General features: G+C 45.0%; 1 protein-coding gene across 1 annotated transcript in view; it reads left to right on the top strand.

The window, feature by feature from the left end:
- GARRE1 (granule associated Rac and RHOG effector 1) overlaps positions 1-27,501 on the top strand; it is a 437,745-nt gene that overhangs the window by 292,332 nt on the left and 117,912 nt on the right. The window contains exon 9 of the mRNA XM_078670097.1: positions 17,919-18,044. Within this exon, the coding sequence (XP_078526223.1) occupies positions 17,919-18,044 (126 nt within the window). The remainder of the gene's footprint in view (positions 1-17,918; positions 18,045-27,501) is intronic.

The following is a 27,501-nucleotide window of genomic DNA, read 5'->3' as shown; positions in this document are numbered from 1 at the left end:
ACTGGCATCAGTGTGGGTTTATTAATATGAAATGTTGACACCAAATATCCCTATTTTCAGTGAATCCATCCTATATCTGGGGAACTCGTTTTCACCAGTGTCCAGCATGTACTGAAAATGGATTCCCTGTTAACTTGTACTGGCAGCAATAGAGCTGAACAGCACTGGGGCAGATCTGCTCATGCATATTGACTCTCACATGTAATAGAGTGCACCATGTCTTAGGGCTTTCAGGCCTGCCATAGGGGAGACTTTGCTACTGCAAGCAGTGTCTGTGGGCATGGGACACAGTGATGTGTGCCGGCAGTGTCTGTGGGTATGGTACCCAGGGATGTGTGCCATGTTGTGTTTTCACTTTTGTCTGCACCAAGACATACAGCCTGCTGTGGCAGTCTGTATGTATTCAAGTGAGGGGTCCTTTAGGGTGGCACAATTCGTGCTTCAGCCCTTAAGGTCCCTATTTAGCCTCTTCACCCTAGGTACCAGGGGCGCCACTTACTAGGGACTCACAGGGAGTACCAAAGGTATTGCCAATTGGGGAACCAATTGTACATTTTTGTGAAAGAGATCTGGTACTGGGGTCCTGGTTAGCAGGACCCGGTGTGCATCCAGTCAAAATTGCATCAAATACAGGACAAAAAGTGTGGGTGATCAGGTCAAAAATGGCACTTCCTTACATAACCCCCTCTCAAATGAAAGGGAATGAAACTAACCTTTCCCAAGAGAGTCTTCATCTTCCAAGTAAAATAACCTGGACAGGCCATCTGCATTGGCATGGTCAGTGCCAGGTCTGTGTTCCAACGTGAAGTTCATCCCCTGTAGGGAAATGAACCACTTCAACAGTTTGGGATTTTCACCTTTCATTTGTGTCGGCCATCTGAGAGGACGTTTGTCAGTCTTGACAAGGAAGTAAGAGCCAAACAAGTATGGCCTCAACTTCTTCAGGGACATGTTCAGAGGCATCTGTCTGCTCTATGAACTGCTTTGAATAATATGGAGCTTTTAGAATGAGTGCTGAACACATATCTTTCTTCAGAGTGTCAAGCCTTTTGACAGCTCACTGTCCAGTTTACTTTCTTTGGCATTATCTTAGAGATCAGTTCCGTGAGGGTGGCCACAATGGACTCTTACCCCTTCACAAACCACCTGCAATACTTAAGTGAAACAGTCTGCATCAAGCGGTCGAGGCACTGAGGTTGTCTGTCTGGGTAAAAAGCGTGAATCAAAGAGCCGCACTTACCCAAGAATGGAGGGTAGTGTGTGGCCTTCCATACGTAGGCTTAAGTTTCACTAGCCCTCAAACCAGTGAGGAGGAGGCTGCCTGTAGGACAAGGAGGCGCCCTACCTTTTACTATGCTCTTTTTAACCATAGGCTCCTCTCACTTGCAGATGAGGACGCGTTTTTTCCTGCTTAAATCGGACGAGAAGGTTCCCTACAACCCTTAGGAGCCCTCGCAGTAGCTTCCTTGAATCATTGATAAGGACTCACTTTCTGCCAGAATTAGACATGATGTATCCTCTCTACCCGCAAGAGCTCATGGGTAAGCTTGAGCAAGGACTCTACAGTCTTGCTTACTTACTTTTTTAATTGTGCTCAACCTTGATCCATTAGTTTTAAACCCCTAGGTATGACTTTCACACCACACCGGTACCCAGGTTACTCACCTCGTCCTGAAGAAGACCCGCAAGCTGAGGCCCCCATCCACCCCATCCACCCCTGAGCCCCAAGTCTGGTCGAAACGTTGACCACCATCTATACCCTACCTGGACCACGGCCTCCCTTTCACAAACGTGCCACACAAGAGTTCAATTGTGTACTGTATAAAGAAATGAATGATATCTAATTGACTTTGAAAGCAAATGTGGCCAGGTTTAAAGAGGACTGAGATTGCATGATCAGTCAAGCTAAAACTGTCAATTGTCCCTCTGTCACTACTCTTGAAACTTCTACTCACCCATTCATCACCAGAGCACTCTCTCTTTTTGCACGTTCCTAGGAGTAACCTCCTCTTTGTACCTTAAATTGTCCTGTGAACAGGCTAATTTTATCTTGAAATATGATAAAATTAAAAAAGCCCTTTTTTTAAAACATTTTTTCCTTGGTTGTTGCGCCATTTATCAGAGTGAATGTATTAATATGGTGAGCCAAAGTGTTGAGGCTCAAAAGGTTTTTACAAATAACGAATGTAGGACTGTTTCATTCATTTATGATCTAGGTTTAGGACCACTGTTTTTCATACCATATCGAACCCAGGTCCGCGACCGGCTTTGGGTCACCCCATTTTGATAATACTTAATCAGATGTAGCTTGGTTCCAGTGACGGTGTGCACAAGACACACCTCTGGGCATACCCATCCCACTTAGGGCAACTCAGAGATATACAACATCGTGATGGGTGGAATGCTTTAATTAATCTCAGCCACTGGTAATTACTAGAGCCACATCCCAGTCCATTAGTATTTTCCACACCGTGCCACTTCAGTTTGGACCCAGTCTCATGTAAATCAATTTTGGCCCTACTCGAGTTGGAACAGTCAAGCCCAAACTGCCAAACCAGGTCATAAGAATCGGAACACAAGCAACCCAGGACCAGTTTCAGTGAGGCCTCATTAGCCAGGTATAACTTTGTATCTTTTGTATACTTTAGTGTATTTATTAAAGATGGCATCGATACTGTTGTTTGTCCTGTAAAATATTATTTAATTGCAAAATTCTGTTGATCAACCGTGCATGTTTTCTTTCTTTATTTTTGGTCTTCACTCTTCCCTGATTTAATTAAATTGGTTTGGCATGATTGTCGGGCAACTTGTTGTGCTCACTTTATAGTGATTGAAGACACCCAAATTGTATTTGTACTGCAAATCTGTTGGCGTTCTAACAGCAGTAGTACATTTATTGGAGCTTGTATATTTTACAGCATTCCAGACCTCCTCCTTGAAAACATTTCTTTTATACCTAATGGCCTGACATTGGAACCCTTCATACATTTTTGCTTTCCTTCTGTAATCCCAGATGATTCGTGCATCACCACTCTATTAGTACGAATATTTTGCAAGCTGCTAGTTTAGCAAAATGTGTTTTCGTTTGGCTTCTCGCACAGTAACTCTCCTCTGGTAAAGTGCCAAAAATTATTAGGTTGCTGACGTACTCTAGCTTTAGGACACTGCTACTTTAATATTGCACAAACGTTTTGACCAGAATGTGCATAGGCTATAGCGCCAGTTTGTCATCAAGAGGGTCACTGCGCCCCAACTTATCTACATTTGTAACCATATATCTTTTTACAGTAGAATTATTCTACACTTTGTAAAGTATTGTAATAATACTGCGGTTGATCTGTATTGTCTCTGTGTCCAACGTTTACTGCCTATAAAAATATGATTTGGTATTCTCCTGTACACTTACATTTTTTTATTAGGTTTTTTAAAATTCAGAGATTTTGATTTGCACTCTTTAAAGGATTAGTGCTATTTCCGGGGTTAATATTCCACTAGTGTACCTTCATGAATTACAGGTGTAAAGTGTCCTATCTTTAAAGTCATTGAAGTCCCTCATCTGACTCATAGGATGCAGTAATTGTTTGACTCTTCCAAACCGTGTTACTTCCTGAGCAGATAAGACATGTTTATTGGGGATAGAAGTCCTCAGTAGGGCTGAGTACTGAGTGATCACTGGCATACTGTCTCCTTCTCTGATGACATGCCTTATTTTGCCCGTGTCATGATTTATTTCCGGTGCATTTTTCATTTTTTGTACCTGGCCAGAAGCCCTTTGCTTGGAAAAGCAGTCATGGCCAGCAATTACTGTCTGGAGCCTGATCTTTGTTTAGCAATGCTTCCCAATGATCTCTTAAAATCTGAACACAGTATGCCTGCTTTGTACGAGTTGTGGATCTGCCTCATCCTAGAGACCGTGTTCTGCTGCCTCATCGACTATGTTTGCATTATACAAATACCACAAACATACATAGAGACCATTCATTTTACTTGACCAGTTTTTCTCCCAATAAGGGTTCTTTGAGGGTTAAACTGAGTGATGATAAAAGTTGAATACCCAGCTCACATAGTCTGTCATTAGCATTTTCTAGATTATAGGTCAGACTCAAATTGTGCTTAAACTGATTTCCAGCTTCACTGCACTGAGGGAAGTTATCAGTATTGGGATCTAAGGATATCTTTCAATTCCCAGCTAAGATGTATGGTTTGCTGAAATCACAACATTCTAGCATCATATTATCAGACATGACTTGTCTTTGTGACACAAACTGAGGCTAGCTTAGTTTTCTTTCCCTCATGCTTTGTTAGTGTTGCATTCACCCTGGTTCCATAATTCTCATTTGTTTTTTTTGTTTTAAGCCTGAGGCGCGTCTAGGTTAGCCACTACTACTTTGGTTTGGCCTAGTTCTCCTGAAACCTCATGGGTGAGAATCCATTCTTTTGACAGCACCCAATAAATTGAGTTGATCAAATGTATTTTTCCTTTAACTTTTGCCCTATCCCCATTTAATTTACATAACATTACTGTGATCCATTTATATAGGGTACTGAGTCTGGTGTTACTCATTGTTACTTGTTCTTATGTGCTCGTTTTATATTGGGGACCACATATCTCCTGGCTAGCCGCCTCTGAACAGGTCCTGGGGCCTACAGTATTATAAAGACCCCAGATCTAACAACTTGCGTGACTTTGGGGCCGCGCCCTCCGCAAAAGGCACCGTGTTCATCAAATGCCCCCCGAATGCTCTCCGTCTGGTCTGGCTGTGCGCCAGGCCCCAATGGGGTCCCAGGGTGGAAGTCGCTGCGTCGATATAGGACTCGCTCCCTTTATAGGGCCGAGCGCCAGGCTCAGAGTTGCAGGGGTCCCCGTGTAGCTATCTGGCTTGGCCGTGGCTGTGCGTGTCTTCGCGCCCCTCTCACCGATCTCCCCCTGGTTGTGACTCGCGGCTCTGGGTGGTTCTCCGAGGCTCAGGGTCATCTCCTCGTAATGGTCGCAGCGATGGGAGCGATATATCTCCCGTTGCGTTGTTGCTCAACTTTGCGTTGTAGTACAAGGGGGGGCAGGTTGTGTAGAAGGCACCTCCCCCCTCGCAATCAGTGGTTTCGCAGCTCAGGGCGTGTGTTTCGAGTGCCCACCGGTCAACAGTACTCACGCTTGCCGCACGCACAGGCACGTCGCTCGGGCCTCGGGCCTGGGAGCAAGCAAGGTCGCGTCTTCACGGCCTCCTTCGCCATCAGGATCGCCTCTCGCACCTTTGGTCCTGTCAGCTCCCGTCATGCGCGAAACCGGCTCCGGTGGTCTGCCGATATCCCAGAGGTGTCAGGCTGTGTGTTGGGCGCTGAAAAGAATCGCGCTGATGCAGGATAATTAAGGATAGTAATGGGCAGCTAAGCAGAGCCCCCCACCTGTCTGTACAGTTAATGTTGCCTGCCTCAATACTGTGTTCTGGTTCCTCTTTTGGCTAGTTCCGTCTGTTCTTCTCTTTTAGTTTGTATCAGGGATCTTAGTGACACCATCAGGTCACTGAAATAGCCTTTTCCCAGACCATCCCCTCCCCCAGGTTGTTCTTCTGTTGATAGTCTCTCTGATTCTTGTTTTTTCTTCCCTGAGATTTTTAAAATGCCTCCCCCTTACCAGAACTGTCTATTATGCTTACCACAAAGATTTAGTATACATTTCCCTTAAAGTAGCAGTCAGTCTCAGAGGCCAAGCATTTATTCACTTTGTCCTGGAATTCACACATATTTAGTCTCCAGTTCCTTTGTGTTTGTAACATTCTGGATTCAAATGTTGCCATCAATGGGAAATGAAGTATACCCTGTGTCACTGCAACCAGGGTATACCTGGCTGATGAGGGCCAAAACCGGTCCTGTGTTTCTTGTGTTCTGGTTCTGGAAGGATCAGGCCTGGCAGTTTGGGCTGGATGTTTCCCAATGGAGCCGGGTCAAGACTGATTTGCATATGGCTGGGTCCAAACTGAGGTGGCATGGTGTGTAAAATATTGATGAATGCGGCCAAAGTACGTACCAGTGGCTGAGATTAATTCAAGCATTCCATCCATCACTTTTTGTATTCATCATGAGGAATGGTCAGTTATCCCGCTTGCAAGGTATCACACTTTTGTGACCCTTCTGTTCTACGTGACAGATGGAAACAGCCTATAACCGTAAAGTGTCATGGTTCCCACCTCACCATATGTCCCAGAACCTCAAAGCCGCAGTGGATTACTACAGTTTTGTGATCCCCCACCCATGTATTGTGACAGTCTGTCAGATGGCGAGAACTTGGTTAGAATCATCCCCTCCCCAATTAAGGTAGCTGTTGGGCTTGCAATATAATATCCATTCATTCAGGATCTGAGCCACTGTCCCCCCTTGACCTTAATGTGTACCCTGCATGCCCATTTCGTTCTCCCCAGGAATTTGCAGTTATTCCAACCACAGATGGGCTGCTTTTAACATTGCCACATACGTATGTACATTAGGACAAACTAATGCTCCACTTTTAATCTTGTGGCTCAATCCTTTCACATTCCACATGAAGATCTTAAGTTGTGTATTGCTGCCTTTTTGTGCGTGTAATGGTTGACAAGACATACCTGCGTAAGTCATATGTGATCAGTGGATTTTGTTGCTCATAAAAGTATACTTTGCTAAACAACATAACCGAAACACCCCCATCATCCCCCCCTTCTACTGCCATATATGACTGGGTTTGAACTGACTGCCTCCCCCAATGCGTAAGTTGTCTTTCGCCTTTGATTAATAACATAACTTTTGCAAATGAGGATTCACCCTCAGTTCTTCTCCCTGCCGTGCTGCGCGAAGTACACAAATAGATACGAGATTCCTCGGATTGCCACTCCTCAATTAACATCAAACAACGAACACCCCCCATTTCCCCTCAAACTACCTCCATCCCTTTCTGGACTGAGAGCTCCCGGTTCCAGCACTTTCGCACCGTCTGAAGGTCCGAGAAGGCTGCCTGATCTCTCAGAGGAAGGCCCAACAACACCCGGGACAGAAGCCGCAAACTCCGGTCCGAACCTCCCGGGTCCGTCGTGTTCCTAAGGCGTCCTGCCATCCATTTCGTGAACCACTGGAGTTGCGCAGTATGATAGTATGCTTCGAAATCCGGCACCACGAACCCCCCCTCTGCTCTAGGTCTCATCATTGTGAAGAGTGCTACCCTCCACCTTCCCGTGCCCCATAAAAACCCCATAACCAGTGTGGTGAGTTGAGCGAAAGTTCTAGGTGGAATCCAAACTGGAAGCGACCCAAAATAGTAGAGAAGTCTAGGCAGTATGACTATTTTTACCAATGCCACCCTGCAAGCTACAGACAGTGGGAGGGTCCCCCAAAACTCAAAGTTGCCCTTGGTACCTTGCATGGCACGTCCTATATTACCCTCAAACAGATCTACAGGGTCATGAGAAATCTGGACACATAATTAGGTGAGGCATCTATTTACCCACGTCACGTCTTACGTTGATAGAGGTCCAACCCTCCCCGAGTTTGTAGGAAAGATACACAACTTGGCACAGTTTACCTTAAGCCCAGCGACTCTCCCCAGTGCACTCAAGAGATCCTTGGCTCCTCGTAGAGCCTCTCCGGAATTAGCCAGGAACATCAGGAGGTCATCTGCATATGGTGCTATATATTGCAGCTGTCCTGCCACCTCCAATCCCTGGTAATATCTACCCGATCTGGCATGCACTGCTAAAGGTTCCATTACCAGCGCAAACAGCAGGGGTGACAGCCCTGTCTCGTTCCTCTTCCCACTGGACAGGCGTCTGAGATCCCCCCCCCCCCCCTTCGTTCTAACGCTGGCGGTAGAGTTTTTGTAGAGGATTGCCGTCCATTCTACAAACCTTTCCCCCCCAGGCCAAATGCTCTCATCACTTTAAAAAAATACGGCCACTCGAGGCTATCAAAAGCTTTCTTGATATCAACTGAAAGAACACAGGCCTCCTCTTTTCTGTATGAATGGGCTTCCAAGAGTTGTAGGAGTCTACGGATATTCATAGCAGTGTTCCGTGATGGGATAAATCCTGCCTGATCTGTATGTATTATCCTTTTGTCATTATTAGCATTTTACCGTAATGTAATTTCTTACTCATTGTTCATCTCCTGTGTTTGGATCCTTTTCCTCTCTGTTGTTGCTGGTTCAAGGATGCTGAACCCTTACGCTTATTCAACCTCATCTGGTGTGTCTATCAATGAGGCTTTCTGAAGTTCTTGCCCTTGTTATTAACTAGTCGGACCAGCGATCAGCCCCTCCTCTCCCTCAGCCTTCTCTCTCCTATAGCCTTGCACTCATGGAACTCCAGCCATTCCCAAGTGTTGTCCGGGTTAATGAAGTGCCACATCTTTCTCTCCACCAGGATCTACAATTTTGTTGGGAGTAACATAGCATAGTTCGTTTTTTACCTAAGTTTCCTCTTCATTGCTTCAAATGTCCATCTTTGCTTCCGGAAAATTTGGTTGGTGTAGGAAAGAGAGAACCTTGGTGCCTTTGTTAATCTGCTGTTCTCGAACTTTGGCTATCTGCAGAATTGTTTCTTTAACTGTAAAGAAGGGAAGCTCTGGTTACTCTTGCAGGTACCCACTGCTGGGTTTATGGTCTCAACAGTAAAAAAGTTGGACAGGCCTTTGTTTGCATGTGTTGCAAGACAAAATCTATGACAAACAGTTCTGTATTCTGCCCTCTCAGAAATTCTGACAATATGGATGTTACTGTGTCATTTTGTTCCTTCTACAGCTTCCACTTTTGCCTCCAGCTGCAGTCATTCTGATTAAAGCTTCCCCACATTTGCTGCCAAAGCCTTGATAACTTCTATTCCTTTTCCAGTCATTTTTTCCACAGCCTCAGATTTTGTGAAAGTTAGCTCCACAGAAGGTTTACATCTGTGGCCATTGAATCTATCTTTTTTATCAGTGCTGTCCTGAACTTCCTCGCTGCTGTCAGCACATCATACAGAGTTGTGCTCCTGAGGCGGAAGCCGGGAACGAGGCACCTTTTTTTAAACTTTGAGTGTCACAGATTGAATTGTGTTTTTAAAATTTAAACTGTCACAGAATACTTGTGTAGTTTTAAAATTTTCACTCACTTGTAGCTAGCAAGCAGTCACAGCGTAGCAGCGCTGACGCTGCACAACAAACTCCATCGCGCCCTCGCCACGAGCGGAGGCCACGCCCCCTGCCTAGGCCACGCCCCCAAACCGACCACTACAAAGACGTCGTTTTTGGGCGCCAGGCAGATTCCAGAGCTGTGCTCCTGAGGCGGAAGCCGGGAGCGAGGCACATTTTTTTAAACTTTGAGTGTCACAGATTGAATTGTGTTTTTAAAATTTAAACTGTCACAGAATACTTGTGTAGTTTTAAAATTTTCACTCACTTGTAGCTAGCAAGCAGTCACAGCGTAGCAGCGCTGACGCTGCACAACAAACTCCATCGCTCCCTCGCGCCCTCGCCACGGGCGGAGGCCATGCCCCCTGCCTAGGCCACGCCCCCAAACCGACTCCTCCCCCGCCTGCGACGGTATAAAATATGTGCATATCCCGGTCGCGCAGCGGGCACGCCGTTTGCGCGCCGAAGGCGCGCCTAAGGCAAGCCCGTCTGTGCCCGTCCGCGACCAGACCGCGACCGGGGCCGGACACGCTGACGGTGAGATCGCACATAAAGATAGAATTGTCTGGTCGAGGGATAACCTATGGTCTCTCAATACTTTGGCGGAAACCTGTGCTCACAGTATCGATCTTGGGTCCTCCACTCTCCTTTATACCTGTAGGGCATGTGGGCTACAACTAGGCATACCGGCCAGTACAAAGGCTGTAGGATCTACTAAATCCAAACCACCAATCAGTAAAGACCTTAGCGCGGGACTTGTGAACTGTAGATCCCTTGCAAAGCATGCAGATGATATATGGCTGCTGTTGGAAGGTCACCAGTGGGACATATTGTTTCTAACAGAAACCTGGCTTAATGACGATAACATGACTGCCATTGCACTGGCCATCCCCTCTGGATATAAAATTTGTTTCTCCAATCGGCTAGGTGATAAAAGAGGGGGGGGAGTGGCAGTTGTATTTAAAGAACAGCTCACACTCACCTCCTCTGCCCCCATATGCACCCAGGGTCTAGAGGGACTACACTTCTGCTTTCAGGTGGGATCTCAGCTATCCCTAGCAGGACTAGTTATCTACCGGCCTCCGGGGGGGAAAGAACCCAACCTCACTACTTTGATGGATATCATCATCCAAAGCTCCCTCCTTCACCCTCAGTTTCTTGTCGTCGGAGACTTCAATGTTCACATGGACAGGGCAGATTGTCCTTCAGCAGATTTACTGAGGTCTACATTGATCTCAGCTAACCTCAGACTCGTTAATAAGGACCCCACACACAGAGCGGGCCACACGCTTGACCTAATAATTACCAACATTTCTAACGTGTCGGCAGATACACCGCTACCTCTAATATGGTCAGACCATTTTCTGATACCATTCCTAATCAAAGTAACAGTTGATAAACCTGTGTCAAGCAAGTGCTCTTTCATAAAAAGACAATGGAGCAAACTAGTCCCCGATATCATGGGTCCAGTTCTTGCTCAGAACCCTCCGACCCTCACCTCCAATGTGGAGACGGATGCCCGGCTACTCAATGACTGGATTGGCAATATGGTAACATCCATTGCCCCGGCGACGGCCGCTACATCCAAACGAGACTCTCCATCTGCTCCTTGGTTCTCTCAGGAGCTCAGACTACAAAAATCAGATTGCAAAAAACTGGAGCGCTTATGGAGGAAAAACTATGAACCTCTTCTGAAGACTTATTATAAGGAAGCATCCAAAAAATTGCATAGAGCTATTAGAAAAGCAAAAAAACAGTTCTATGCGAACTCTATTCAGCAAGCTGAACACCCAAGTAGGGAAACCTTCAAAATAGTACAGTCCTTCTTTAAACCTATGAGTGTTGAGAGGGATGTCCTCCCATCGGTCTCATTCTGTAATAGCATCTCTGACTTTTTTTACTCAAAAATAAAGAAAGTCTACGAGTCCTTTGGCCCAGAGAAGATCACGGAAAAAAACGATCTAGCTGGCACTACATCGGACCGCGCTATCTTGACACAATTTGCTCCGATAGACCTGAGTACAGTTAAGCTAGAACTCAGCCGATGTAAGTCGGGCTCGCCGGACGACCCATGCCCTCCCAAACTTTGGAGTCGCATAGCCGACTTCGTGGCCCCCACTATTCAGCATATATGGAATTTGTCCATCTCTTCTGGGACATTCCCGAATATCTGGAAACATGCTACTCTACTCCCCTTAAAGAAAAAACCAAACGGGGACCCCAAGGACCTCAACAATCTTCGCCCGATCTCCCTCCTGGCAGCACCAGGCAAAATGCTTGAGAAAGTTATCCAGCGCCAATTGAATCAATTTATTGAGCAAAACAAAATATTACACGAGACACAATCAGGCTTTAGACCCGGCTTTAGCACTGAAACAGCACTAATTGAGGTGGCCGAGTCAGTGAGGTGGTCGATGGATTCGGGAGACTCAGCTATATTGGTGCTCCTGGATCTGTCGGCCGCCTTTGATACGGTCGACCACAATATTCTCCTGCTACGATTGGCGAAGCTGGGCATCCAGAGCCAGGCTTTGGAGTGGATACAATCATACTTGACTCAAAGGACTCAGAAGGTGGCACTAAGGAATGTCTCATCTTCTCCTAAAGCCCTCAGCTGTGGTGTCCCCCAGGGCTCGGCCTTGAGCCCACTCCTATTTAATGTTTACCTTGCTCCACTCTTCACACTAATTGCCAACTGGGGGATCAAGGCAATTTCATACGCCGATGACACCCAGCTGGTGTTCCCATATTCAGAAGTGTCAGAGGCATCCTTTCAGAGTTTGAAAGGATGCCTACAAGACGTGGCCTGCTGGATGAACATCAATAAACTAAAACTCAATGCCAGCAAGACAGAGGGGATCTTTTTCGGCAAAACCCCCCCTCCAGCATCTGAGCTATGGTGGCCGGCAGAGATGGGACACGCTCCCTCGCCCAGCCATTCAGCAAGAAATCTTGGAGTCCGGTGGGACGACAAGCTGTCCTTTGCTTCACATATCCAGCAAGTGGCAGGCTGCTGCATGAGCAAACTGAGAAATCTTCGTAAGATTCTCCCACTTTTACCAGCTAGCTGCCGAAAAACTGTAATCAATGCCACAGTTACATCAAGGCTGGATTACGCCAATGGCTTGTATCTGGGTTTACCAAAGTATCTTATACGACAACTCCAAATGGTCCAAAATGCGGCTGCGAGACTTTTAATGAGGATTCCTTACAAGCATTCTATCTCTCCGCATCTCCTTTCCCTTCATTGGTTACCAGTGGCAAGCAGAATAAAATTTAAAGCACTCACCTTGGCTTATAGATCTCTGTTCGGCAACTGCCCAAATTACCTGAAAGCCAGACTACCAAGATACACCCAAGCCCGGTCCCTTAGATCCAACAACAGTGTACGCATTGCAGCCCCTAGAGCAAAAAGAGCCAGGCTAGGTGGACGCACCTTCTCGGCCAATGTGGCGACTTTATGGAACTCGCTACCCCCTGCTCTCCAACAGGCTCCATCCGAAGCATGCTTCAAGCGTTTACTGAAAACCTGGCTGTTCGCCCAACCATGCTAGACACCACGATAGACTCCAGCTCTCTACCAAAAAAAGGGCACAACACTGCTGCTATAGCGCCGGGACACCTACTTGTGAGGTAGCTGTTCGCGCTCTATAAAACTCTGTAGTATTATTATTATTATTATTATTATTTGTTCCTGAGAGTGACTATCCTCTTGCATTGGCTGATCTCCTTTTTTCCCTAAAACCTTCATTGTGTTTGAAGGCATATTAGCTCAATTTATTTTGGTGTTGGGAATGTGTTGTGCATTATTCCTTAATTGTACGTTCAGTGTGTCAAGTCCTATACCAGAATACTCTCCGGTCCTTAGCTGGTGGGCTCTTTCCCAGCTCAAGACAAACCAGTTATTTATTAGAACCGCTTGTGCTTGCGTGTACTGTGTTTATTTTAGTCTTTTTCGGGGTCCATCATGGCTCCCAGGTCTGCTATTCAGAGTTTGCTTTTCTCTATTCTGCAGATATCAGTAGGAGGCTAGCATGGACTCTTTTCTTTCCGTTCAAGCACCGCCAAGCTCCTCACTCTCGTCTGGCTTCCCTTCCCTCACATCGCTCCAGTTCCCTTCCCAAGCTGCTCCTTTTGTTTCTGCTGAGGATTTCCACTGCGCCACTTACCACCTTTGTGCACACGTGAAGGGCGTACTGTTCTTTTCTCTCCTTGACACTTCTCTCTCTCCACTGTGAAGGTGGGGATGTTGCAGCCTTGCCTTTCCATACCCCTGCTCTGGCCACGTTTTCATGTGCTGTTTTCTGTGCGTACTGTTTGTCCACTCATGCCTGTCATTAATACTCAGTCGGTGAGTTTGTCCAATCATGTACCTTCTTTATTTTCCTGCCCCTGCACTTTTCTCTTTAAAACACCAACCTGTGCTTTTGTGCATCTGACTGCGGAGCTTGGGTGTTGATGACTTCCTTGAGGCTTACTGGGGCTCAGGTTCGGTACTCTGCTCTGAAGCTGCCCCATTAGGTTCCACAAGATCTCAACTCCTGAATCTCCTGACATTTTCACAATGATAGTGCTGGGTAGATTATTGGTGAGTCAGGTCAGTTGGCACCTACTTTAACTAGCCGCCATTGCTGTTTGTGTCCAGGCCACAGCCCATTCCACCTCTACGTTCTGTCCATTTCTAATCCTTTTTTAGTTCTCGCCTAGCAAACGCAGCGCATGAATTTCTTCGCCTTGGCAATTCTATTTTTGTGGGTTTTACTAGCGAAGGGAGACCAACCATTTGCGCACACGGACAGGCAATGTGCACGCGCATGGCGTCTCCTCTCTGCTGTCTCCTCTGAAGGGGGACAGATGATGTGCAGTCTGTACGGGTGCACATCTGCTGTCCCCACGTGTACACAGTGCGCGCATGGCGCTTTCACTTTTCCTAAAGCTAAAACCTCCCACTTCACACTTAAGAACACAAATTGAAGATGGGAAGTAAGGAACAAACCGAGATCAGCTCGCACAGGATTATATACATGCGAGCCCGCTCATTTTATCAGCCTGCCAGTGTCAATATAGACACAATAGATATATTTGTTTCAAACTTAATCCCCCACTTACTTTACTCTCCTCCTTTTTGTTTTTTACATTTCTATGTGTAATCTTTGTAATAAACAGTAGCCCAATTTGTGCGGCGCTTGCATCACGTCGGACACTGCTGCGCTTTTCACTGTGCTTTGTTCTGCAGTAAGTTTACCTTTTTGAGGCGCAGACACAAGCGTATGTTTTTGCAATTGTTTAGATGGCGCTGCACAGTCCTTAGCTTTTACGGCGCTTCGTTTTTTCAGTGCGCAGCTGCAGCGGTATAAGATAGGGGTTGTATGTTTAAAGATGTAATATATGTTATGTGCAGCAATATATTCGCCGGACAGTACAAAGCTTTCTACCAACATTTGTTTTCTGGTAGCTTTGCCCTTTTAAAAGTGCATACACACGCATATTACACTGCTCAACTTTTTACAGCGCCTTCTTTTCCCATAGGTTTGTACAGATGCGCCCACATGGGCATATGTTGCTTGCACTGTGTAGGTGCGCTGGACACTGCAGAGCTTTTCACAGCGCTTTGTTTTCTGGTATTTGTTTTTTAAGATGCGCTCACATGAGCATATGCTTTTTGTACAGTTTAGGGGCCACTGGACACTGCAAAGCTTTGCACAGCACTATGTTTTCAGGTAAATTTTTCTAGGTGTGCACACACAAGCGTATGTTTACTTACTATAGCATTCCGTTCAACATTACTCACATATAGCTTCTAATGGCTCATGCATCCCGCTCCGATACTTCCCTTTTATCCTCACAACAAAGCTTTCACAGCACATTTACATATGGCTAGACATCACCACACCATCTCCACGCACTTCACACCATCTCCACGCATTTCCGCAACACCACTTGTCGTACTCCTTTATTATTCCAATAGATAGCTACCTTTTATTGCCTTCTCGTCTACTTGAACAGGTCACCAACACTGCAGATATAGGTGTTAAAGAAACTATCTGCAGATATTAGTGTGACAATTCAGATATAAGTGTGAGATCTCGATTACTGTACATATTGGTATAGGATCACCGTCTGCAGATATACAGTGATAGATCTCTATCACTGTATATATTGGTGTGAGGTCACCATCACTGCACATATAGGTGTAAAATAACCATTACTGCTGATATAGGTATGTAATCACTATCACTAAACCTAAATAGGTGTGAGATCACCAACATCACTGCAGATGTAGGTATAAGATCACTATCACTGCAGATAGATGGTTCCAACATGTTCAGTATACAAGAGTTTAAGCTATTAGCATTATAAATAACAATGCCTTTTATTTATGTTTTGAAAGAAAAAAACTAAATATAAGGTATAGTAATTTACAATGCCACTAGCTCAAACTCTTGTAATTGCGCGACCTATTGCATTGGAAATGCTAGTTGTGCTTTATTGTTGAAATCATTATTTATTTTTTGTACTGGATATACAGTCACCCCTTACTTTCACTTCACCCAGTGTATACTTTGGCAAGTGAAATACATAAACAAATCCAAGCATCCTTCAGTAATTTATTTTTTGTAATGTATTACTTGTGGTTTGTTGTTCATTGATTTGCCTATATAAAAGCCATGCATACCACCTTCTATGGGCTGTGTGCCAGAGGATTCCATCACATGGCAGTTTAAAACCATTCTGGAACCACACTGACTGATATAAACACACACTCTTGCTCTCCCGCCGTTCTGCTCCAGCATCACGCGATCTCTCTCGGCACACCTTCTCTCTTCCTGCCCTGTAGCTCAGTTTAAACACTTCGTTTCTGCAAACATTTCTCTGCATCTTTAGTTTGCCCACATGCCAACTTGTACCATACAGCAAACACCTTGGCAGCAAATTCTTTATCTCTTGCCTGCCCAAGAGTCTTGAAACAAGTTGTATTGCATGGTTATTTATGAGGCACTTTCCATACCTCTTATAAGGTCTTAAGCACTTAAAAGTGGTCAGATTACATTATTTATATGGCACTTTCTACCCCTGGGTAGTATGGCACTTTCTACCTCTGGGCAGTTTGTTAAGCAGTCCAGTTTCTGTCCGATTCCTCCTCACTGCTCAAAGTGCATGGCTGACTGGTTATTTTTTGGCCAGTATGAGAACATAATAGATGTGGTACCTTAAAGTGTGTAACCAAGCAACCGCATGAATTATGTTGCTATAGCTGGGTAATGCTCGTACATTTTGGTGTAATCCACGAATTCTAAAAACAGTATTATCGTGAATAGCACACAGTAAATATTTTATATTGTTGTATTTCTATCTAGGACCCTAATTCGATATTCCCAATTTATGCCCTTGTATGGCTATAATAAATAATATCCTTATAAAGGCATAAGAATCATATCCATATTAAGTCGTAGCCCATGCAGTCCAATTTAAGCAAGGCTACTTCCCCAAACTCCTAGAAAGTACAACGCGTTCTTTAAACAGACCAAACCTCCAGCAACCTGGGAATTCCCCATGCTTCTGTTTTGATTTGTCCTAGAACTCCTGCGAGCACTGAGAGAACGGCCAGTTCTTAGTGACATCTTTTATTGACGTCTTATGTCCAACCTTACGTCAAACCCGGCACCTTTCAGGTATAAATATACCAACGTTGCCTTAAGCAAACACACGGTGGTTTGGAGCAGAGCGGCTATCTACTTGCCCGAGAGCCCAGCTGATGCGAGAGCCCACGGACGCCGCCCCTCCCTTTTGACGCACTGAGAAAGACGCTGTCTTTTTCTCCAGCCGAGAAAATCCAGCTCCGGTGTTTCCAGCCACCCTTGCGGGTTGCTGGGATATCGAGTGAGAGCGAGATACCAGACCTCCTGCCTTCTATTACCCAGGTACGAAGCTGACTAAACCCTTAAAGAGAATTCTTGATTCAGATTCTTGGCAAAACCAACTTAACTTAAACTGCTACTTACTTACTCCTTCCCACGTATTAGGCTTAGGTCAGGTACACCGGGGTAGGCGTATTTAGAAGCACCAGTTGAGTACTTTAGTCAATGTTTTTATGTATGTATATATTTTATCTATTTTAAAGTATCATATGGCTAAGAAACCATATCAATGCTTTTACAGTATTATTTTATAATACTCCTTTTACTGTACGCACTTTACTATAAGTATTGCAATTGTGGCAATTCATTTCTCTTGCATGAGAAAGACTGCTCAATAAATAACACCTTTTATTGAAAACGCCTGTCTCTCTATTTCTCTGCACTCTGGTGAAACTAAGTACGCACGATTGACTGAGTGAAATAGCTGTCTATTGTTTTCACACGACTCTAGAGATACACTCTTATTATGAGGGAATAAAGTTGTCATGTTATATGGTTGTCAGAAGCTAATCCCTTCTTGTCTATCCAGGGAAGTTAAACTCCTACTTGTTTATTCGAGAAAGTTTCTAGTGACCTCTGAGCTAGCTGGCGAAACTAATTAAGTCTAATATAGTCAGTAGAGACCTAGTCGACCTCAGTCCTACGTCTACACTGCTGTTTATATTATTCCAATGCGCAGAGCCTATTGGGAATATAGGAACTACACTACAATATGTTGAAGTAATGGCAGGATCCTGCATTGTAGTGATCTTTATTTTGATAACTTTGAAAATGTTTCATGAGCAGTAATTTGATTAGTGTGATACACGATTTTAGTTTTGCTCAAAAGTGCCAAACATTGCAATGCTTTCTAACATGTGCATGTTTTAATAGGTGTCTGAAAGAAGACCCAGCAACTATGTCGTTATTGCAAAGAAGTCTTGACCCAGAGAAGACTTTGGGACTAGTAGATGTACTCTATACTGCTGTGTTTGATATTAGTAGATGGAAGGACGGCAGGTATGTCACAGTTGCTGTGTTGTTTTACCTCACAAATTTATAATGTCATTAATATACTTAACTACTGGGCAAAAGATTTGTAAATAAAGACTTGTACAACATTTTTCCAGCATTCACATAATCACTGCATTAAAATTCAGAAATTAAATGACACAAGCCTTTATCAAAGTTGGGTCAAATAAATATTTAGTAAACATTAATTCCTGAAAAGAGCATCCATACACACTTAGCCACATTTGCGGTTATGTGGTTTTTTTTAGGTCGTACTATGTACGCTAAACATTACCTAGGAATGATTTAACTACTGTTCACTGATGGCACATCAAGCTAATAGGGTTCATTTTTCTAATCTCAAAATGAGGTTCTGTACTGAGACACTGACAATTTTCAGTTTCTCTAATCACATATTTTGATTTATTTAGAGTGCAAGTGCACCTGTTTTCCAGTATTTATTAATATCTGTATCAAAAGCATTCTCCATTCTGTTTGGCACTTGCCAACTAATTTTGTACAGTTTGTTTAGAAAACGCATGCAAAACCAGAGGTGTGGCCTGGGCACCTCTACTTAGATCCATGCCAGGTACCCCCTAGAATTAATTATTTCCCTATTCAGCGTACTCTTCTGCCCACAGGAAGCAACCTGTTTGGTGGTGCTTGACTATCAACGCTCCCTTAGCTCTGGGCATCCCAAGATGGTGACTCGTAGTTGTTGAGGATGAAATCAAAGTGCCCAAATAGATGAAATCATAGTGCCCAAATACAGCGTGTTGGTTTCAGGTAGTGACCGCTCTTTCTGCCCCCACCTTAGACCCATGTGAGCCTTTGCTGGTCTTAGAACAGCTGTGGCCAAGGGATGAGTTCTAGAAGTGAGGAGACACCATGCTGGTCTCTGGATGCAGTGGCAGGCTTGGGTCCTCAAAGAGAGCTGATGGGCCTTGAAAATATTTCAGCATGTTTATAGAATCCCTTTTCTTTCAGCACGGTTATAGAATCCCTTTTCTTTCGATCTCACCGTGATCCACGCCCATCAGAGTGCATTTCCATCAAGCACCTGCCTATCTTGTTATAGCAGTTGTGGCTGCTGCTCTCCAAAGGTGCAGTTGAGAGGGTTGTGTACTCTGAAAGGGGAGTGTTGTTCCTCTTGAGATTTCCTCTTTCCGAAGGACGATGGGGACTTCAAATCTATTTTGACCTCCGGCCTCTGAATGCCTTCCTGTGGAAGGACAAATTCAGAATGATCAGGCCTGCTCAGATCCTGTCTGCTCTGATCTGGATGGTGTCCTTAAACCTGCAGCATTTGTATTTTCTGATACCAGTTCTGCAGTCTCACAGATGTTATCTGCTGTTCATGGTAGGCTAGGAGCATTTTCAGTTTTCTCTACTTCCTTTGGGCCTCACCAGCACTCCTTGAATGTTCACAAAAGTGTTAGTGGTGGTTGTGGCCCATCTTTGAATGTTGGGGTTATCAGTGATCCTGTACTGCAATGCCTACATCCAGGCATTGCGGTACAGGATCACTGATAACCTGAAGGTGGGCTCTCCACAGCCAGTCATAGTCCACAACCAGATGACAGCTACCCGCTTGACATCTTTGGGGTTGACTATCAATGAGCCAGAGTCCCAAATGACTCCTTCGCAGAGCACCCAGTCATTGGAACAACCCAGGAGTTCGGAGGTGAAGAATCTGTGGTTAGAGTATCTGCTTTTTCTGGTGGATACTCTAACCACATATTCTTCACTACTCTCCCACCTCACAGTACTCTGATGTGGCCTCTTTTTAATATCTAAAAACGTTCAAGTTAGTATTGAGTACACTTATACCAACGACTGTTGAGGGTGCGAAAAGGGGCAAAGAGAAGAAACTGACATCAGCGCACAGAGTTGATGCTTTTCCAGAGTGGTGTGGAGTCAGCGTGGAACCAGATGGCATCACCTAGAAGTTCATAGGTGCGTTGCTATGGAGAAATGTTTTCCTGCTCAAGTCTGGCAGTTTGGGAATATTCTAAAGAGAGAAATCAGATTAGATAAATATCCACTAGAAAGATCATTACCGAAGGTAAGTAACTTGTTTTGCAGCGTGAACCTTTTCTGGATTCACATGCTGTGCATTATTCCGCCATCTAGTGGTTGGGTCTGGAATTGTTGTATGTCTTGTTATTCTTTTTCTCTTTTTTGTTGGTGGGCGTCAACATATCACCATTTGGTGTCCTCTTCTGACGTCGACGTGCTTCCTCTGGAAGCTCCCACCTTTGGTCACCATCTTCAGATTATTTTGTTCTGCCGTTGGGTCTGGATCGATACATAAGGAGCTCCAGAGATTTGGAGAGAAGAATAGACGAAAAATAGTTAGAAATTCAACAAAACAAAGATACAAGGTTTTTTAACGTGCCAGACTACTATCCAGAGCGCGCTGAAAGGAGAAAATACAGAACTTCGACAACCCGGAGAATGCGCATGGAGGGGGCTTCCAGTAATGGACAAGACACAATTCAAGTTCTGCAACCATTGTCATAATAAGTATGCACAGAAAGATCAACATTCGGTCTGCAACCTTTGTCTGCCGCAGGATTACTGAAGGGAAGAGTGCAACGCATGCACATCCTTCACCCCAAAGACCTTGAGGGTAAGAGAGAGACCGAGAAGGGCCAACTGCAACATGAAGGGCTAGGGGCCAGCAGCACCATCGCTTCGAGATCTGTGCCTTCCCAGTGAAGAGGAGGACCACGTCGATGAAGGCCCTGAAGTCGACGAGGACACAGATGTCCCAGTCGTAGAGGTCGGCAAGAAGACTCCAAAAGAGGTAAGAGAGCTGTTGCCCTTGTAAAAATAAAAACAAGAAGACACGAAAATATGTCTCTAAGTCCTCGAAAGGAGCCTCCGAGTCAAAACAGTCGACGACCGCAGTCGCCGCCAAAGAAAAACAATCCGTCTGATCTTTTGACAAGGACTTTGTGACGGCAAAAGGCCTTGAAAAATCAAAGTCTTCGAAAGACAGTCACAAAAAAGTCGCTTCGATGTTAAAAAGAGAGAGGTCGAAACAGCCTTCGACGACTGTGTCTGAGTCGTCAAGCACGAAGAGAAAGGCTGAGAGTCTCAACGCCGAAAAGCACGCGTCTGAGGTCGAGAAAAAGAGAGTAGAAGCGGAGATGGCAAATATTTTGCAACGCAAAAAGGTATTCGACGACAGCTTGAAACAATTCAAGATACCACCAAAAACATCAACAGAAGCGGGAAAGGCAGTCATGGTTTTACAGTCACCAACCACTCCCGAACCACAAGAAGAAGAAGAGGAATTCTTTGAGGAGGAAGGTGACGACGAGGCTCTGACGTATGTGGGCTTGGCTACCTCAGAGGTTCAAGACCTACAATGGCAGGATCTCGACGCCGAATCACCAGAAGAGGCAGTCAACACATATATGTCAAGGTCTTCACCCCCAGGAGACATTGGGATGTACAACTAAGTCATAAAAAAGGCAGCAGAGACGTATGGAGTACAACTAGAAGAAGAAAAGCCACAATCATGCTTTCTACAAGAGACTTTGCTCCCACTCAATCAAGGAACACATTTCTTACCATGCTGTCAAGTGTATTGGATTAAGGGAAAGAAGCATTTAAAGAGCCTGCCACTTGCAAAGCAGTCACACCAAGAGGTGAGAAGAAATACAAGCATTCCTCAAAGGACCCTATGTACATCAAGGGGTTGGTGCCAGCTGACTCAATCATTACATCCACGGCCAGGAAAAGGGCGAATATGCCAACCATTGGTGGACCACCACCAGACAAAGAGAGCAAGAGAATGGACCATATGGGGAGGAAGGTCGAGAGGAGTGCAGCAATTAAGCGGCGCATAGCAAACACAGATGCTTTGATAAGCAGACACGCATATCAGCATTGGGAAGAGGTAGGAGAACTGCTAAAGCACCTGCCAGAACAGTTCCAAAGAAGGGCAAGCCACTTAGTGGAAGAAGGAAAAAACATGGCAAACACATGTTTAAAATGAGTCCTAGACACTGCAGACACATCTAGCATACAGATGATAATCTGCATCACCCAGAGAAGACATGCATGGCAGAGAATCTCAGGTTTTAAGCCAGAAGTGCAAAATAACATACTAAACTCACCGTTCAATGGGGAACAGCTGTTAGGTAGCATTTTAGATGAAAAACGAAATCAACTCAAAAAAGACAATGAAACAGCAAGGTTTATGGGAGCACTGCAATTCAGAGGCATGCGTAGAGGCACACCATCAAGGAGACCAGCGGGCAGAGGTAACCATTGACCTACAGCCTCCCACCAAACATATAAACAAACTTACCAAGGGGTAAGCCAGGGACAAAAACAAGGGCAGCAGCAGAATTGGCACTTCTAACAGGGAAGACAATCCTTTCGAGGACGCCCTCAGGGAAGAGGGCAACCACAACGTGGAGGATCACAGACCACAACAAAGTGACTGCATTCCAATAGGGGGCCACTCTCCAAAAGCATCAGAGTGGGCTACCAAAGACACTATCATTAAAAAGACAAAATCCTTTAAACAAACAGTTCCTTCAACATACTACACATGTAGGAGGCAAGTTAAAATACTTCCTCTAGAAATGGAAAGATATCACTTCAGTCAAATGGATATTAAACATAGTACAGTACAGTTACTGCATAGAACTAACAAAACAACCTCTAAACAAGATGATACATTCAAAAAGAGAATCATCTCAATTGCTCCAGGAGGTGCAACAACTCTAATCCAAAGATGGGATAGAACAGGTACCACAAAGGGAAAATAACTATGGCATTTACTCAGTGTACTTCCTAATTCCAAAAGTAGACTGAACATTGCGTCCAATACTAGACCTAAGGTTTCTCAACAAATTCATAACAACACAAAGATTCAAAATGACAATGTTACGAGAGGTGATACCTCAGTTGCAAAAAGGGGATTACATGGCAACTATAAACTTAGAAGATTAAAAGATGCATACTTGCAAATTCCAATGAACAGAAGACACAAAAATCTATTAAGGTTTGTGGTAAAAAACACGCACTACCAATTCAAAGTGCTGGCATTAGGACTAAAATCAGCATCAAGAGTCTTCACAAAATGCCTAGCGGCAGAAGCTGCTCATCTAAGAAGACAAGGGATTCATGTATACCCTTACCTGGACGTCTGGTTAATAAGAGCAAGCTCATACAGTCCATGCAAACAACAGATACAACAAGTGAAAGAGACACTGCTTAAACTCGGATTTTCAATACACTGGGACAAGTCGTCCCGAGAGCCAGCACAACAAAAGATGTTCTTAAAAGCACAGATTTACACAATATTAGGGAAGGTGTTCCCAAGTGGAAAGAGAATATTGGCACTGCCGCAGAAGACCTATCTATACCACAAGGAGCAAGCTCTGACAGTGAGGACAGTGGGGAAACTTCTAGGAAGGATGGCTCCATGCATTCATTTAATTCCCAGCATTTGCCTATACATGAGACCGTTCCTGAAATGGCTTCAAAAGCAATGGTCACAAGCAACTGGGAGTTGGGAGGATTTAGTGGTTGTCGCGCAAACAGTTCATCAGGAGATGGCATGGTGGAACAAAGCAAACATAGCACAAGGGAGATTTTTCACACAACCAACTCCAACAGTGACCATAACAACAGATGCTTCCCAGATAGGATGGGGAGCACATATGAACAACCTCAAAGTAAGGGATTGTGGACACAGGAGGATGCAGCAAAACACATACATTTCCTGTAGCTAAAAACAATGTTCCTAGCCTTAAAAGACTTTCAGGAAGAGCTGTACGGAAAGAAAGTGTTAATACAAACTGGCAACACAACCACCATGTTTTACATAAGTAAGGAGGAACACAGTCTCTAGCACTCAACGCTAGCTCAACAACTGTGGAAATGGTTAATCCCAAAGAGTATAGACATAATTGCAATACACTTGCAAGGGAAGGAAATATAGAGGCAGACAGACTGAGCAGACAAACGTCAGCATCCCACAAATGGGAATTGAATCAATCAGAACACCAGAAGATATTCAAAAAATGGGGAACTCCGCAAATCAACCTATTTGCAACTCACCACAATGCAAAATGCCAATGCTTCACATCCAGGCAACCTTGCAAGCATTCCCTAGGGAATGCGCTATGGATAGCCTGGTCAGGAATATTTGCATACGCTTTTCCACAAAGTGATCAACAAATGCAAGATCAGCCACATGACAATGACTCTCACAGCACCACAGTGGGCCAGGCAAACATGGTTCTCGGAGATAATGTAGATAACACAAGGAACAGTGCACAGGCTTCCAAAAGAGAAAGACCTATTAATAATGCAAAACGGAAAGGTTCTTCGCCCAGAACCCGAGAGCCTAAGCCTAGCAATATGACTACTGAGGACTTAGAATTTGTGCACCTCAAACTGCCAGAAAGCATAATGGCAGTACTAAAAGAAGCAAGGAAACCAACATCAAAAAGTGTTACACAGCAAAATGGAAAAATATTCCCAATGGTGCCTTAAAGAACATCTTTCAAAGAAGATAACAAAGTAAAGAACAGTTATGAAATACCGAACGCATTTACTACAAAGTAATCTAAGCTACACGTTATTCCTAGAAGGAGCAAAGAGAATAGCACCTCCAAAGATTATACCATCACCTACATGGAACTTGAATATAGTGCTGGCTCATCTTATTAAAGCACCTTTCGAACCACTACACAAAGCAACACCACAAATGCTCACACTAAAGACTGCGTTTTTAGTAGCAATTACATCTCTACATCGAGTTAGTGAATTGCAACCACTAATCCTACAGGAACCCTACTTCCAAATACATAATGACAGGATTGTCATGAGAACAGATCCACACTCTATGCCAAAGGTGGTATAAAAATTCCACATAAACAAACTACTCCATGACATAGATCCTGAGGAGAATGCTGACGCTATTGTCAGGGACTGTCCGGGACTAGGTGGGGAACACAGTCAGGGACTTGGACAAGGACTGGGTAGAAGACGTACACAGAAAGGAGGAGTGCCGTGCTGCCCAGGATCATACAGGGAGTCAGAGGAGAAAGAGGGATCCAAAGGGGAAGCCTGTACAAGTGAACAAGATGGGTAAGACTCAGAAAGGAAGGGCACTCACAAGGCAATTTAGCATTCAGACTAACTACACCCAGGACGGACGTGCAAGACATATATGTAATAAAACAACAATAAAGGGGGGTGTGGGGTAAAGCACTCAGGAGCTCCACATGGTAAGACTGAAGCTCAGTAAGTTTCTTACCCGCAATTGCTGTTACAGATACAGACTGCAAATACCCACATGTAGGATATGCATGCAAAGGCAGGGTCTGTGGAGCTTATACCTATAGTGATGTTATAAATGTAACTCAAAGACAAAACTCACAGTGAACAAGAAACACCACCTAGGTAGTCAGCTGAGCCCACGGATCCTGGCGATCAAACAGGAATGCGCAAGGCAGTAACAGCAAAGGGGTAGAACTAAACACAAGCACAATAGACAAGGAGCTAGCAAGGAGGAGTGCTTAACAGGAAAGGAAGGAAATGACAGGGCACACTTGGCAGAAAGCAGGTAACAAACATACAAGGTAACCGAAGTAAGACAGCAGAATAAAAAGGCAGCAGACTAGAACTGGAACCAAGGAAATGGGAAGCAAGGCAGGGACTGTAAACGGATATACAGAAGGGGAGGCTACAAGGGTATACTAGAATAGTGCAGGTTAAGGAATCCAGAAAACAAAGTAGCAGGGAAGGCAGTGCTGGGGCAGGAACAAGAAGTAGCTAAGCCCAGGAACAAAGAATAACTATAGCTCAGGAACTCAGGAAACAAGGTAGCACTGCAGGCAGTGCTAATTCAGGTACAGGGAATAGCTATAGCTCAGGAACTCAGGAAACAAGGTAGCACTGCAAGCAGTGCTAATTCAGGATAAGGGAAACTGCTGCAGTTCAGGAACAAGGAATACTAAGGCTATGGGGTCAGGGTAGCACTGCAGGCAGTGCTAATTCAGGAACAGGGAAAACAGCAGCAGGTCAGGAACAAGGCATAATTAAAGCTCAGGAAACACTGGAAACAAGAAGAGCAAAAGCTCAGGGAACTCTGGAAACAAGGATTGGTCTCACTGGTAAACAGCTACAATGACCAACCTTTGCCTGAAGGGAGCTGGGGCTTAAAAGAGCTCACAGTAATCATATGCATCAGGTGTGAGCAGGCTAGCAGCAGCCAGCCACAGGTGAGCTGAATTCCTCCACCCATCCTTGGCCTGCAGGGGTGGAGACAAAGCACTGAGCAGGGAATTCTGGGTAATGGAGTTTCAGGCATGAGTAGGCTGGATTCAAGTATAAGCAGGCTAGCTTTCAGAAAACCCGGCATGGATTGGGAATGGATGTCAATTCTTAAATGATGTCCAAATGCTTGGAAGTCAGTATATGCATACAGGGGGTGTCTGGAGGCATATTAGAACACTGGAAAGCCCCACAATTCAGCCCCCTGGTGGTGGGCACGAGAGCATAGGGAGCGAATCGTGACAGTACTCCCCCTCCAAAGACCGTCTCCCGGAGTCTGGAACTGGATCCAAAGCCTTTGCTCCTAAGAATGAAGTCAATTTCCATCATAGATTCAGTGCACGCTATCAGAGGACTGAAGGTAAATTGTGATGTTCTGGAGGGTTGGATAATACTCTGTAAATTAACAGCACTATTGAAGGTAGAACTTGAAGAGTCCAAATCCAGTGACAAGGGCTTAGAAGCCTGCATTAAATGCGTTTGAAGTCCTGATGTTGACATGCTAGATAAGCCCTCTGAAAACAAAGGCAGATTGACTGTAGGGTCAAAAGCAAATCACAGATTGGCAGGAGGCACAGAGGTCAAAGACCAACTGGCTGAAAATGAAGGAGGTGATGGGAAGCAGACCTGAAGTTCTGGCCCTGGACAAAAAGATACAAAAGATACACATGCAGGAGACTTAGGAAGCAGGTATGCAGGAGACCCAGGCCCTGGAGGCTTACATGTTGAGAGTTTTGTCTCTGGTGCTGGAGGTTCAGTCTCTGAATGTATATGTATTGAGACCTCTGAAAGCTGGGAAACTGGAAGCACAGGGTCAAAACGTTGGCACAGGAGAGGCTCAAGTCCAGAAGGCAGGGAGCCTGGAAGCTCTGCTGCAGAATGCAGAGAGCCTGGAAGCTCTGGTGCAGAAGGCCGGGAGCCTGGAAGCTCTGGTGCAGAAGGCCGGGAGCCTGGAAGCTCTGGTGCAGAAGGCCGGGAGCCTGGAAGCTCTGGTGCAGGAGGCCGGGAGCCTGGAAGCTCTGGTGCAGGAGGCAGGGAGCCTGGAAGCTCTGGTGCAGGAGGCAGGGAGCCTGGAAGCTCTGGTGCAGGAGGCAGGCGGCCTGCAGGTTCTGATGCTGGAGGCAGGCGACCTGCAGGTTCTGGTGCTGGAGGCAGG

This window comes from Lissotriton helveticus, chromosome 12 (genome assembly GCF_964261635.1).
Source record: "Lissotriton helveticus chromosome 12, aLisHel1.1, whole genome shotgun sequence".
NCBI classification, from domain to species: Eukaryota; Metazoa; Chordata; class Amphibia; order Caudata; family Salamandridae; genus Lissotriton; species Lissotriton helveticus.
This window is presented reverse-complemented; position numbering and strand designations above follow the sequence as displayed.